This window comes from Anomaloglossus baeobatrachus, chromosome 6 (assembly GCF_048569485.1).
Source record: "Anomaloglossus baeobatrachus isolate aAnoBae1 chromosome 6, aAnoBae1.hap1, whole genome shotgun sequence".
In the NCBI taxonomy this organism is placed as follows: Eukaryota; Metazoa; Chordata; class Amphibia; order Anura; family Aromobatidae; genus Anomaloglossus; species Anomaloglossus baeobatrachus.
In genome coordinates this window covers 35,734,355-35,749,480 of record NC_134358.1, presented here as the reverse complement: position 1 = coordinate 35,749,480, position 15,126 = coordinate 35,734,355, and the positions used below count along the sequence as shown (strand labels likewise).

At 42.4% G+C, this 15,126-nt stretch overlaps 1 protein-coding gene across 1 annotated transcript in view; it reads right to left on the bottom strand.

The window, feature by feature from the left end:
* Positions 1-8,189: 8,189 nt before the first annotated feature.
* OC90 (otoconin 90) overlaps positions 8,190-15,126 on the bottom strand; it is a 95,879-nt gene continuing 88,942 nt past the window's right edge. Inside the window, exons 16-18 of the mRNA XM_075316013.1 lie at positions 11,139-11,313; positions 9,212-9,318; positions 8,190-8,835 (exon numbers count right to left, since the gene is read on the bottom strand). Of these exons, the coding sequence (XP_075172128.1) occupies positions 8,516-8,835; positions 9,212-9,318; positions 11,139-11,313 (602 nt within the window). The 3' untranslated portion in view covers positions 8,190-8,515. The remainder of the gene's footprint in view (positions 8,836-9,211; positions 9,319-11,138; positions 11,314-15,126) is intronic.

Below are 15,126 nucleotides of genomic sequence, written 5' to 3'. Positions count from 1 at the left end.
CATGAGGCAGGACTAGTCAGTGGGGCGCCTCCTCTTCCATACTAGTTCTGCCTTGGATCTTCTACTTGCGCCTACTTGGGAGTGATTGACGGCCGTCCCCTTCATAGTAGGACATCTGGCACGTTGCAGAAATACCCTAGTTTTCCAGAAGTTCTACTAAGACGATGATTAATCCAGGCAAAGAGAAGCCACACCGGACTAGTCCTGCCTCTGTTGCAAACGTGGCGCTGCAGACATTTTACATCCATAGCAGCATTAATGTACCAATTAAAAGACATTGGCAAACAGGACCTGTGTACTGCCACCGCAGTGGCTTCCACAGTTATGGGGTTCCACAGGTTCCAATTTCAAGGGTGATTTTAAAAAAAATGCTTAAATTATTTAAGGTCCAAAATATCTAGTGCTGGAGCTGTGTAATGTTGATACTGTTTCCCCGAAAATAAGCTCTGGTGGGATTTTTTTGGCGCGTGCTTAAAATATAAGCTCTACTCCGAAAATAGGCCCTCATTGTGGTTCCAAAAGGAAGTATCCAAGCAGCTAAAAAGTTAAGGAATACAGCAAAACTCTCCATCAAAGAAAGAAGACACACCTAAAAGAAAACAGACACCCCCCCCCACACACACACACACGCTCCCAAAAAAATTCCACTTGCCAACTGTAATTGATTGGAGTCTGGTAAGTGCTGATGGTGGATAGGCTCTCACACCGAGATCTGTGTCACAGTCAGGTCCCTCGCCATTCTAGCTACATTGCACTGTAGCTCTCACAAACAGATCGGGTACCAGTATCTCTCCACGCGAGTGATACTGCTACCAGTCACCAGGGGGAACCACCACAGTAGAACGCAGGGGGACCTGACACTAATGCAGATTTGTATGTGAGAGCCCATTCGCTTGCTAACTCTAATTGTTTGGGGTCTGGTAAGTGCGATTCTTTTAGGGGGGTGTCTGCTTTCTTTTGGAGGTAAACTTAGCAGTACATGGAGAATAATACATTTAAGCAGGTAATTTAACCCTTTGTAAATATGGATTTGTACTCACCACTATACGACTGTTCTGCACCATGAGAATAGCAGATCAGATAAGAAAATTTTCATCTGAACCAGTAATAGGAATTACACGCAATGTTGATGTTCCAGAATGAGATGTGATTTTATCTGAATAAATGATTTTTTTTTTTTGATGAATAAATGTGGATTGTTGTTCGTGGGAAAATATAAGCCATCCCCTGAAAATAAACCCTAGCAAAAAATAATATAACACCCATGTCTTATTTTTGAGGAAACACTTTACTACCAGTTTTCCCTCCAAATGTCAACCCTTACATATCACATCCACTATGTGCATCATAAAAGGTTAATATTTGCATCATCTGTAATTTGCATTTGCAGAACTCCTGGTTCTTCAGGGGTTCTGCAAATGCAGAATTTATCCCAAAAGTGGCACTCCTTCTCTTCCAAGCCCAGCAAAGTGCAACAATACACATAGTGATATAATGGGAGGTTCACATAATTGATTGTTCTGGGTGTCTGACCTTCACTGGCCAAGGCAATTACATGAGTCGACAAGAACTTAAACACTAGACTCCTAGAGTCTTGTAGAAACAATTGAGGGTCTTATCCCCCGTTTATAAACAAACTATCATGTCTGGCTGAATTTTAAGAAACTAAACCCATGCTAGGCACTGACAGAGTCCATGTCGTCACATTTGCATCATCTTTAATTTGCATTTACCGAACCCCGGGTTCTTCAGGGGTTCTGCAAATGCAGAATTTCTTCCGAAAGTGGCGCTCCTTCCCTTCCGAGCCCAGCTACGTGCCCAAACGTTCGCCGTACTCTGGGGAAACTCCAAAACAAATTTCCTATTGATTATTACTCAATTCTTTGTTGTTGTTTTAGCTCCATTTTTTTCTTTGTATAATCCCAAGCAATGAAAAATTAATTATTTTCCAATTGTAATAAATCCTATTAAACACGTGTGGGGTCAAAATACTAACTACTGTACACCCTTGGATGAATTCTTTGAGGGGTCGAATTTGAAAAATGTGTTTTTTTAGTTTTTAGGTTTTTTGTTTTTTTTTTTTATTTAAAGGTTTTGTTACCTAAGTCCCCAGTTTCACAATTTTTCTTTTCTTCAAAATCTGTAGAATCCGGATAATGTTGAGTTCCATTGTTTTATGTGAAATCCTCAAGAAGCCGTTCGCTGTAATGGGGCAGAAGGAGTCGCTCTGGCCTCCATTCCTGGCGGCGTCCATCTTCTCCTTTTTTTTTTTTTTTTTTTTTGACTACAGGAAAGGAATTGACCAAAGCCGGTTTTGAGTACTTTATTGGTAAAACTCCCTTTTATAAAGGTTATCACTCAACCATCGGGCCGGGTACTGGACTAACAATTTACGTAGGACAATTAGTCACAAAATAAGTAGTCGTTACAAGACACAAAAGGAACTAAATTGCATCAATCAAACAAAACTGTTGATAATGAGACTTGGTAGTAGTCAAACCTAGTAAATGTATTAGTATTCACACCCCTAACAAAAAAACCTGGCGCGCTCAGACCCTGCACAGGGTCTGACACCCCCTCATGTGCTACTTTAAATAGGTTAAGAGGACTAAAGTATTTAGTGTGGAACCCATTAAAAGATATGACATGACCTGGAATATACACTAAACCAAACTAAATATTTTTTTATTATTTTTATTTATTTTTATTTTTTTGTCCTAAAATTCCCCCTTCATATTATCAATTACCAGCCAGGTTTTTATTACAATAATATAATAGCATTATGACAGGTCAATACAGCTCTACCTTAGGGTATGTGCCCATTATCAGGACCCGCTACATCCTGACCTGTGGGGCCGCAAGTCTCTGCATGAGACCGCTGGCTATCATGCACATGATCCGGGCTCGGACAGTTGCGGTCTCTCTCCTCTGTTCTCCCTGCGGAGGACGCTTGCGACTCCGCAGCAAACAATTGACATGCTGCGGCTCGGAAATCCACACCGCAGGTCAGCGTTTGCTGTGGGAAAAAAACAAGCACAGTGGGCATGGGATTTCTAGAAATCCCATCCACTGTGCTTGTACTGTACATCGCAGCGTTTTGGATGCAGCTGAAGCATCCTGCGTCTAAAACACTGTGAAAGCCGATTGTGGGCACGCACCCTAACGGTGAAGGTGCAGTTTGTGGCCGGGTGGGCTATGGGCCTTCTGGGTATTTATCCCCTTTTTTTTGATGACCATGTCCCCCCAACTTTCACTACTGTTTTGTTAAAAATCAAGTTTTTGTTTTTTCCAAAATCCACAATAATTACCCAAGTACCCTTAAGGCACAAGGGTGAAAATCACTTTAATAGTTTTACATCCATCACTACTTACAAGTAACGTTATTACTAATTCCAACAAAGACCTAGAAAGAATAATGTCTTATTTTTGCCTTTAGTATTGTACCTTTTACTATGCCTAAAAAAAATCCAAAATAAAAATCTAAAAAGCAATTTAATGTACATCATATACTAATCCTTTGTAGTTCTATTTGCTTTAATTTACACGTCCGATACTTTCAACTACAATGTCCTTACATCGGCGCTTACTGACTTGTCGAGTCTTGTCCTAAATTGTCAGAATTATGGGGATTCATCAATGTTCACACATAGATCTCCTGCTATTCAAACAAGTAAGGATGTGACTATTGATGCCGATGGTGATTTAGATCTATGTGAATGTTATGATTTTATTTGGATTTGTGACTATTTATGGTAATTTCTGCACATACAGAGCTGCTTGAAGGTTTGTGAACTTTGCAAAATTTTCAATTGTTCTGCATAAATTTGACCTAAACTAAAAGTAGATCAAGAAAACCAAATAAAGATTAAACGATATAAACTTTGTCATTTTTTTTAGTTTCTTGTGTGACCTCTTCGTGCAGCAATAACTGCATCTAAACATTTCCAGTAATTGTTGATTAGTCCTGTATGTACATCGGTTTAGAGGAATTTTAGCTCATTACTTTCTACAAAGCAGCTTCACCTTTATCACATTAGGTTAGAGGAATTTCAGCCCATTCCACCCTACAAAACACCTTCACCTCTGTTATATTGGTCGCTTCAGGCACATCGGTTCAGAGCAATTTTAGCCCATTCCATACTACAAAACAGCTTCACGTATGTTTATATTGGACAGTTTTTTTCCATGAGCTGCTCACTTCAGGCATATCAGTTTAGAGGAATTTTAGCCCATTCCTCCCTATAAAACAGCTTCACCTGTTATATTGGTGGTTTTTCTCCATGAACTGCTCGCTTTAGGCACATCGGTTTAGAGGAATTTTAGCTCATTCCTCCCTACAAAGCAGCTTCACCTTTATCACATTAGGTTAGAGGAATTTCAGCCCATTCCACCCTACAAAACAGCTTCACCTCTGTTATATTGGTGAGTTTTCTCCATAAACTGCTCGCTTCAGGCACATCGGTTCAGAGCAATTTTAGCCCATTTCATACTACAAAACAGCTTCACGTATGTTTATATTGGACAGTTTTTTCCATGAGCTGCTCACTTCAGGCATATCAGTTTAGAGGAATTTTAGCCCATTCCTCCCTATAAAACAGCTTCACCTGTTATATTGGTGGTTTTTCTCCATGAACTGCTCGCTTTAGGCACTTTGGTTTAGAGGAATTTTAGCTCCTTCCTCTCTACAAAGCAGCTTCACCTTTATCACATTAGGTTAGAGGAATTTCAGCCCATTCCACTCTACAAAACAGCTTCACCTCTGTTATATTGGTGAGTTTTCTCCATGAACTGCTCACTCCAGGCATATTGGTTTAGAGGAATTTTAGCCCATTCCTCCCTACAAAACATCTTCATCTCTTTTTTTTCCATGAACTGCTTGGAACAGGCACATTGGTTTATAGCTATTTTAGCCCATTCCTCCCTACAAAACAGGTAACCGCTGTTATATTGGTGGGATTTCTCCATGAACTGCTCGCTTCAGCCACTTCGGGTTAGAGCAATTTTAGCCCTTCCTGCCTACAAAATAGCTTCACCTCTGTCATATTGGTGGGTTTTCTCCATTAACTGCTTCAGGCACATTGGTTTAGAGGAATTTTAGCCCATTCTTCCCTACAAAACAGCTTCACCTTTGTTATATTGGACAGTTTTTTCCATGAACTGCTCACTTCAGGCCCTTCCACAACATTTCTTTATTGTGACTTGTCCTTTCCAAAACATTAACCTTATTCTTCTGTAACCATTCTTTTGTAGAACAACTTGTGGCTTTGAGTGATTGCCTTGCTTGCCTGACTCCTGTTCTCTTGAGAGTCAGCTCATGGACAGATGTCCTGACATTTATGTTTAGAATTTGCTGATGAAACTAGGACTTCATTGTGCCATCAATGATGGCCGTCGTCCTGGCCCAGATGCAACAAAACAGGCCCAAACCATGATCGCAGCACCCATTATGTTTCACAGATATGAAGTTTTATACTGTAACGCAGTGTTCTTCTTTCTCAAACATAATGCTTCTGATGTAAACCAAAAAAGCTCTATGTTGGCATCATCCATCTACAAAACATTTTTCCAGTGGTCTTCTAGTTTGTCCAGGCTATCTTTAGCAAACTTCAGATAGGTTGCAATATCCCTTTAAATTACTGCCATTCATGACATTGTGTCCTTAACATTAATTTGAGAGAGGCCTTTAGTTGCTTAGATTTTACCTTTGGTTCCTTTGTTACCTTGCCAACTACTATACACCTTCCTTTTCACGTGATCTTTGTTGACCAGTCTCTTCTTGGAGAGTAACAATGGTCTTTAATTTCCTCCATTTGTAAACAATCTGTCCAACTGGGATTTCTTTGGAGTCCAATGGAATCTAAGGTCTTCTAAAATATCCTTTTGCTTGTGTCACGATACCTTTGCACAAACGATTTGTAAGGCCGCTTTCATACTGCGTTCCTCTCCTCGTTTAGTTTGTCCCCTTTGGGGCTTCCATCTGAACCTGCCCCCAAACAGATTAGGGACATATGCGCTGACAGGGCCACTGACTAAAATGTTGCAGACTGAGTCACCATGTGCTCTGTCGTGCACCATTTTCGTGAGTATACGGTTACTGGGGGCGGACACTCAGATACAGTATACTTCATCTGGTGTCCGCCTCCAATAGGTGCATACTAATGAAAATGGAGTCACCGTCGTGCACCATCTGCACTATTAGTCAGTGGCACCATCGGCACATACATCCTAAACCCATTTTGCGGGGGGTTTAGACGGAAGCCTCGAGGGGACCACTGAATAGAGTGAGGAACGCAATGTGAAAGCGGTCTAAGTGATCTGTTTGATCCCTTTTTTTACTCATTTGGTTCTTTATCTACTTTTCAAACTTGTGTAAAAATCTGATGTAGTTTTATATCAAATTTATGCAGAAATGAGGAATATTCTTAAAGTCCACAAACTTTCAAGCATCGCTGTGTATTTACCTTTCAAGTATCCACATCGATGTCGCCCATATATATATATATATATTCTGCTGCTCAACCAAGTACAGAAGAGACTATTGATGCGGGTGGTATTTTAGAACTATTTACAGTATATCACACATTAGTACACCCCCTCACATTTGTAAATATTTTCTTATATTTTTCATAGGACAACACTAGATCTGACACTTATGTACAGTGTCAGTGTGCAGCTTGTATAACAGTGTTAATTTGGTGTCCTCTAAATAGCTCAACACACAGCCATTAATGTCTAAACTGCTGGCAACAAAACTGAGTACACCCCTAAGTGAAAATGGCTAAATTGTGCCCACGTATCCATTTCCCCTCCCCGATGTCATGTGACTCATTAGTGGTACGAGGTCTCAGGTGTGAATGGGGGGGGCAGGTGTGTTACATTTGGTGTTATCGCTTACACACTCTCATGCTGGTCACTGGATGTACAACATGGCTACCCATGGCAAAGAATTCTCTCACTATTGGGAAAAAAACCCACAATTGTTGCTGTACGTAAAGATGGCTGAGGCTATAAGAATATTGTCACCACCCTGACACTGAGCTCCAGCACAGTGGCCAAGACCATACAGCGGTATAACAAGACAGGTTCCACTCAGAACAGACCTCACCATGGGTGACCACAGAAGTTGAGTGCACGTGCTCAGTGTCATATCCGGAGGTCATCTTTTCAGAATAGATGTGTGAGTGCTTCCAGCATTGCTGCAAAGATTACAGGGGTGGGGGATCTGCCTGTCAGTGCTCAGACCATACACCACATACTGGAGTAGTTACAGGGGTGGGGGGTAGGCTTGTCAGTGCTCAGACTGTACACTGCAGAAGTTACAAGGGGGGGGGGGGTCCGCCTGTCAGTGCTCAGACCATACGTCGCACACTGCTCTGCATGACTGTCATCCCAGAAGGAAGCCTAAAGATGATGCATGCGAAAGCCCACAAACAGTTTGCTGAAGACAAGCAGACTAAGGACATGCATTACTGGAAACATCCTGTGCTCTGATGAGACCAAGATAAACTTATTTGGTTCAGATGGTGTCAAGTATATGGGGAGGCTATCAGATAAGGAGGACGAAGTGTGTCCTGCCTACAGTCAGGCATGGTGGAGGGTCATGATTTGGGGCTGCATGAGTTCTTCCGCCTGTGGGGAGCTACAGTTCATTGAGGGAACCATGAATGCCCACATGTCCTGTGACACACTGAAGCAGAGCATGATCCCTCCCTTTATATTCCAACATGATAACGACCCTAAACCCTTCCAAGACGACCAGTGCCTTGCTAAAGAAACTGAGGGGAAAGGTGCTGGACTGGCCAAGTGTCTCCAGACCTAAGCCCTATGGAGCATCTGTGGGGTCTCCTCAAATGGAAGTTGGAGGAGAGCAAGGTCTCTAACATCCACCAGCTCTGTGATGTCATCATGGAGGAGGGAAGAGGATCCAGCGACTCCTGTGAAGCTCTAGTGACCTCCATGCCCAAGAGAGAAGGCCGTGCTGGAAAATAATGGTGGCCACACAAAATATTCACACTTTGGGCACAATTAGTCCATTTTCACTTAGGGGTGTACTCACTTTTGTTGCCAGTGGTTTAGACATTAATGGCTCTGTGATGAGATATTTAGAGGGCACCACAGTTACTCTGTTATACGAGCTGCACACTGACACCGTACATTGTATCACTGGGTCAGATCTGAATGTCGTCCCGGGAAAAGATATAATAAAATATTTACAAAAATGTGAGGGGTGTACTCATTTTTGTGATATACTTTAAAACTACCTATAACTGTGAGCATCCAACGGGCCGTCCTCAGTTACAGTATATATGTGTGAACATTGATGTGGATGGTGATCTGGATCCTTACGTGCCTAGAGGAAGTTTGACCATGTTTGGAGCGCCTACACCAAACCGTGACATCAGGACATTTTTCATATACCCTATGTGACATTGGATATACTCTGGTCTTTGTCCTTTAACCCATGATACATGATGGTGGAAATGCCCTTTAATATTAATAACACAATTGAGAGCTTTTAGTTCCCGAATAGTATAGATCGCTTCCGTCGTCCTCCTCTCGGCACCAGTGATCCGGCGTCCTCGGCTCTGACGATCTCCCTCATCGGACGCTGCTCCTCGCTGCTGCTGTCCTCCGAGCTGGAGCTGTCCGATTGTTGTCCCATTGCCCGATCTGGTTTGTCCGCGCTTCCTACATTCCTGCACAGCATCGGACCCCCCTGGCATTGCCTCCTGTTCAGCGACCTCATGGTGCCATTGAATGGTGCCGCCGCCATGCATTCGGCAGCCGCTTTGTCACAGGCGCACACCAATTTCTCACAAATGCTCCATCCCACACCTGTATCGGAGGGAACGAACATACATGAGCAAAAATCATAGTCACATTTCCAGCTTCACCTGACCGACCACATGTTCAGGATTGCTTGTTATGTGATTGGCCACAGCTGCACATCTATGGCTCTGCTCTCAGCCGCTGCACCCTATAAGAACTATTGGATTTGGTACCGGTAAAATTTGGGGGGCTAAAAGGACGAAAAGTAATGACAAGTCCCTCTTAATGTTCCCGACTGCATACTAGATACTGTACATTGTTGTTGTATCCGAATTGTGACCCGAGGGGGCAGGGAGGGATACGGCAGGCGACAATATAACGCACTGGCTATGGAGTGTCCCTCTAAGAGGAGCGAGTTGTGAATATTTCGAGGAGTTCTTACATGTCGGCTTGTGGTCCACACACACGACCTCTGACCTGACGTTCCTGTCCGGAGCGCAGCCCAATTTCTTCAGATGCTCTATACAACATTGGTGGGAGAAGCAGCAGCTGATGGCAGGAACATAGCACGGGTTATATCGTTATATGCCACAGAACCACAATAACCCACAACCAATACTTTATTAAAACACTGCCTAGTGGAGGTATTTTACTCATACTTTTGTTCTTTACAAAAGACTTTTCAGCAATAAGTATTATCACAGACAGGATTACAATAACCCAAAACACCTCTATATACAGTAGATAACACAGGATCCACCATTCACAATAGGTGATATCACAGCTCACCTACTCCCCCTGTACAAAGACTGATAACACCTCTATATACAGTAGACAAAACAGGCTCCACCATTCACAATAGATGATGTCACAGCTCACCTCCTCCTCCTGTACAATGACTGATAACACCTCTATATACAGAAGATAACACCGGATCCACCAATCACAATAGATGATGTCACAGCTCACCTCCACTTCCTGTACAATGACTGGTAACACCTCTATATATAGTAGATAACACAGGATCCACCATTCACAATAGGTGATGTCACAGCTCACCTCCTCCTCCTGTACAATGACTAATAACACCTCTATATACAGTAGATAATAAAGGATCCATCATGCACAATAGGTGATGTCACAGCTCACCTTCTCCTGTACAATGACTGATAACACGTGTATGCACATTAGATAACTCAGGATCCACCACTCACAATAGGTGATGTCACAACTCACCTCCTCCTCCTGTACAATGACTGATAACACCTCTATATACAGTAGATAACACCAGATCTACCTTTCACAATAGATGATGTCACAGCTCACCTCCTCCTGTTCCTGTACAATGACAGGTAACACCTCTATATATAGTAGATAACACAGGATCCACCATTCCCAATAGGTGATGTCACAGCTCACCTCCGCTTCCTGTACAATGACTGGTAACACCTTTATATATAGTAGATAACACAGGATCCACCTTTCACAATAGGTGATGTCACAGCTCACCTCCTCCTGTCCAATGACTAACATCTCTATATACAGTAGATAACACAGGATGCACCATTCACAATAGGTGATGTCACAGCTCACCTCCTCCTGTCCAATGACTAACATCTCTATATACAGTAGATAACACAGGATGCACCATTCACAATAGGTGATGTCACAGCTCACCTCCTCCTGTACAATGACTAACATCTCTATGTACAGTAGATAACACAGGATCCACCATTCACAATAGGTGATGTCACAGCTCACCTCCTCCTGTACAATGACTGATAACACCGCTATATACAGTAGATAACACAGAGTCCACCATTCACAATAGGTGATGTCACAGCTCACCTCCTCCTGTCCAATGACTGACATCTCTATATACAATAGATAACACAGGGTCCACCATTCACAATTGGTGATGTCACAGCTCACCTCCTCTTCTCCCTTCACAATGAACTTTTCACACTATCATTAGATGCTTCAGTACAATAGGTAGGGTCTGATCAGGTCTATTGCTGCTAAAGTACATGTGGATTTCCTGAAAAGAAAACCCCGTGAGTCCAGACTAATCCAAGTGGCCAGTTTGAATTTCAAGGTTTCAAGGTCGCACAAGAAGGAGAAAGCGCTGGACCGAGACCAGCGACTCCCATTGGACCTGACCGCTCCTAGGTGGGTATTATAAAGGTGTTTTTACATTCTACAGAGCGATCTGTGCTCTTATATACAGTATTCTAGAATGCTGTATATAAGGGCTCACTGGTGGTGGCCGCAGCTTATACAGGAAAAATCTAGTGACAGGTTCCCTTTAAGTTCCTATAGAAGGGACTATACCCCGTCTCCCTACTTCTGTGTCTGCCAAGATGTCATACCTGTCCAAGACATCTTTGGGGTTCCCCGTCCCCTCTCGTCCACAGTAGCAGCCGTAAGACTCGAACTCCTCCGGACAGCGGCCGGTCAGGCAGTACAGCATCTCTCCGAGCAGCGGTAAGTCACTCTTCACGTTCCCATCCTCTTTTACTCGTTGGAAGTGGAATCTATCACAAACTTCAAGAAAAGAGAAACCTTTAGTTGTTTGGAATCTTAAAGGAATGAAAAACCTAAAGGTGAAAATCAAATCCACAGAGGATAATTCCGGGGTTAACATCTAGGATACTTGCACCCAAATATTTGACCTGGGTTCCTGAATCCCCGAGTGTCTGCCACTTTCCAATTTATCTGTCTCTTGGTGGTGGGGACACAGCGGAGTACTATGGAGGAGCACGGAGCACCATCACTCACCGTAGTAGACCACTGGCCATTTAGCCCAAACATGGGGAGCTTCAGTGAAGCCAGCACCGAGCCCACTGGAAGTGTCACGGTTCCGATGTGCAGAGCATCTTGTGCCCTGTTATGCTCTGCTATGCTCTCCTGCCTGTTCCGTCGTGCAGAGCATTTTGCAGGTTAGATGCTCTGCTGTTTGCCTTGAGCTCCTGTGGACGGGTTGTTTCTCAGCACTGGGTCCTATTCTGTGTTGGTAGGGGCTTTCTCAGATGCTCCTCATTTTGGCTGATTGCTCTGATTCATTATGGAGCATGCTCGTCCGGAACGTTACCAGTCGTATTTCCTGGTTCCGCAGTAAGTGCTCTTGGCTCCTGTCTGTCTACATTTATCTGTTCTTCTTGACCCTGGACTGTAGTTGACTCTGTTCTGCCCACCCCCCTGACTTTGTCGTTACCTCCTGGCTTCTGACCTCAGACCTTCTCCTGACCACATCTCATCCTGCTCCCTGTATCCTATACGTACTCTCCTGGAATCCTGACCCTTGGCCTGTATCCTGATCTCGTCTCTGCCTGCTCCCTGTGTCCTATATGTACTTTCCTGCAATCCTGACCCTTGGCCTGTATCCTGATCTCGTCTCTGCCTGCTCCCTGTGTCCTATATGTACTCTCCTGGTATCCTGACCCTCGGCTTGTATCCTGATCTCGTCTCTACCTGCTCCCTGTGTCCTGTCGTTTTCTCCTGGTTCCTGATCCCGGCTTGTTTGACTACCCCTCCGTTCACACTGCATGCAAGTAGTATCTAGCGCCATCTAGTGACTAGCATCACACTACACCACATACTGTAGAGCATCACAGGAAGGAAATGGAGCCACTTCACTTAGAAGAGGTTAGGGCAGCGGTGTTGCATGTATTCACCCCAGAACAATATATTTTTTGCCTCCCCTTAATCCTCACTAAGTCCCTTCCACTAGTTTAGTATTGAACCCCCTTATCACCCAAACACATGTTTTGTGCTTTAAAAAGATACTGATGAAAGTATAGTTTGCCTCTTTGGCCCTTTTTTATTCCCGAAATTTTGTACCCACATTGGATGATTAAACATACGTGCTGCACAACACTGCTTCTAAATGAGACTGTTATACCAGTCACCACCACTAGGGGAGCTCCTATGTAATGTATTCAACTGTATACATTTTGCTCCCTCTAGTGGTGAAACTAGAATTATGCCATTTATCAATTCGGAAAAGTTTTATTAGTTACCTAGTGCAGCTAGTAGATGCAGAATACAGGCTATCCCCTCGTAAGCCCCATTAATAACTTCTTTGTGTCCTCGTGTGCTCTTTGCTGTGTCTTTACATACTTTGGTAACGTTCATACATTTCTCTATTCTATCAGATTAGACACTGCCGTTCCTACGGGAGGCATCCAGCACTGAGGGCTATGCTGTGACCTGATAAAATCCTGGATTTCCAGTCAGTGGATACGACGTGTCCCTGGAGATGGTGTGATGTGCGGCTCATCGTGCTCCGGTACGGCTGGGTCATACCATTATCTGTCACTTCCACTAGACCTCTGAGGTTTCCAGAAATCCCAGCGATGACTCTGAGCTGTAAGCGGCACATTTCCCTGTAAACCTTTCATCTTATCTCACTGCTGAATCTGATATTAGAGGCATTTATATCTTTTCAGCAATTAGGAGCCCAATTACCGCACTCGGCAAAGTCTCCGAGAGATTCCCGGGCAGAGTCTGATTAACTGCACTTAGACAACATGTCCTCCTCAGGGGAGCGGCTCTGCCAGGAACCAGACTCTCCCGGCGTCCTTTAGTCACCTTGTCAGATCGCTGCCTGTTCTTCCCCTCTGGATATATCCAGTCACTGAGGAGCGATCACTACACTAGACCGCTCTGTGCTGGAGGAGCCCTATGTAGGGACGGAGACGTCTGCTGATCCCTGAGGACATCATCAGCACAGCTCGTCACCAGATCAGACAGAAGCACACAATGATTACATATGGACTATAGACATCCATACTATTATGTCTTCATATTACCGATCATTATAGGCAGTATTATAGTAGTTATATTCTCGTACATAGGAGGCAGTATTATAGTAGTTATATTCTTGTACATAGGAGCAGTATTATAGTAGTTATATTCTTGTACATAGGGGCAGTATTATAGTAGTTATATTCTCGTACATAGGAGGCAGTATTATAGTAGTTATATTCTTGTACATAGGAGCAGTATTATAGTAGTTATATTCTTGTACATAGGGGCAGTATTATAGTAGTTATATTCTCGTACATAGGAGGCAGTATTATAGTAGTTATATTCTTGTACATAGGAGCAGTATTATAGTAGTTATAGTCTTGTACATAGGAGGCAGTATTATAGTAGTTATATTCCTGTACATAGGGGCAGTATTATAGTAGTTATATTCTTGTACATAAGGGCAGTATTATAGTAGTTATATTCTTGTACATAGGAGCAGTATTATAGTAGTTATATTCTTGTACACAGGGGACAGTATTATAGTAGTTATATTCTTGTACATAGGAGCAGTATTATAGTAGTTATATTCCTGTACATAGGGGCAGTATTATAGCAGTTATATTCTTGTATAGAGGGGCAGTATTATAGTAGTTATATTCTTGTACATAGGGAGCAGTATTATAGTAGTTATATTCTTGTACATAGGAGCAGTATTATAGTAGTTATATTCTTGTACATAGGGAGCAGTATTATAGTAGTTATATTCTTGTACATAGGAGCAGTATTATAGTAGTTATATTCCTGTACATAGGGAGCAGTATTATATTAGTTATATTCTTGTACATAGGAGCAGTATTATATTAGTTATATTCTTGTACATAGGGGGCAGTATTATAGTAGTTATATTCTTGTACACAGGGGACAGTATTATAGTAGTTATATTCTTGTACATAGGAGCAGTATTATAGTAGTTATATTCCTGTACATAGGGGCAGTATTATAGCAGTTATATTCTTGTATAGAGGGGCAGTATTATAGTAGTTATATTCTTGTACATAGGGAGCAGTATTATAGTAGTTATATTCTTGTACATAGGGGCAGTATTATAGTAGTTATATTCTTGTAGATATGGGCAGTATTATAGTACTTATACTCTTGTACATATGGACAGTATTATAGTAGTTATATTCTTGTACATAGGGGGCAGTATTATAGCAGTTATATTCTTGTATATTCGGGCAGTATTATAGTAGTTATATTCTTGTACATAGGGGGCAGTATTATAGTAGTTATATTCTTGTATATAGTGGGCAGTATTATAGCAGTTATATTCTTGTATAGAGGGGCAGTATTATAGTAGTTATATTCTTGTACATAGGGAGCAGTATTATAGTAGTTATATTCTTGTACATAGGGGCAGTATTATAGTAGTTATATTCTTGTACATAGGGGCAGTATTATAGTAGTTATACTCTTGTACATATGGACAGTATTATAGTAGTTATATTCTTGTACATAGGGGGCAGTATTATAGCAGTTATATTCTTGTATATTCGGGCAGTATTATAGTAGTTATATTCTTGTACATAGGGGGCAGTATTGTAG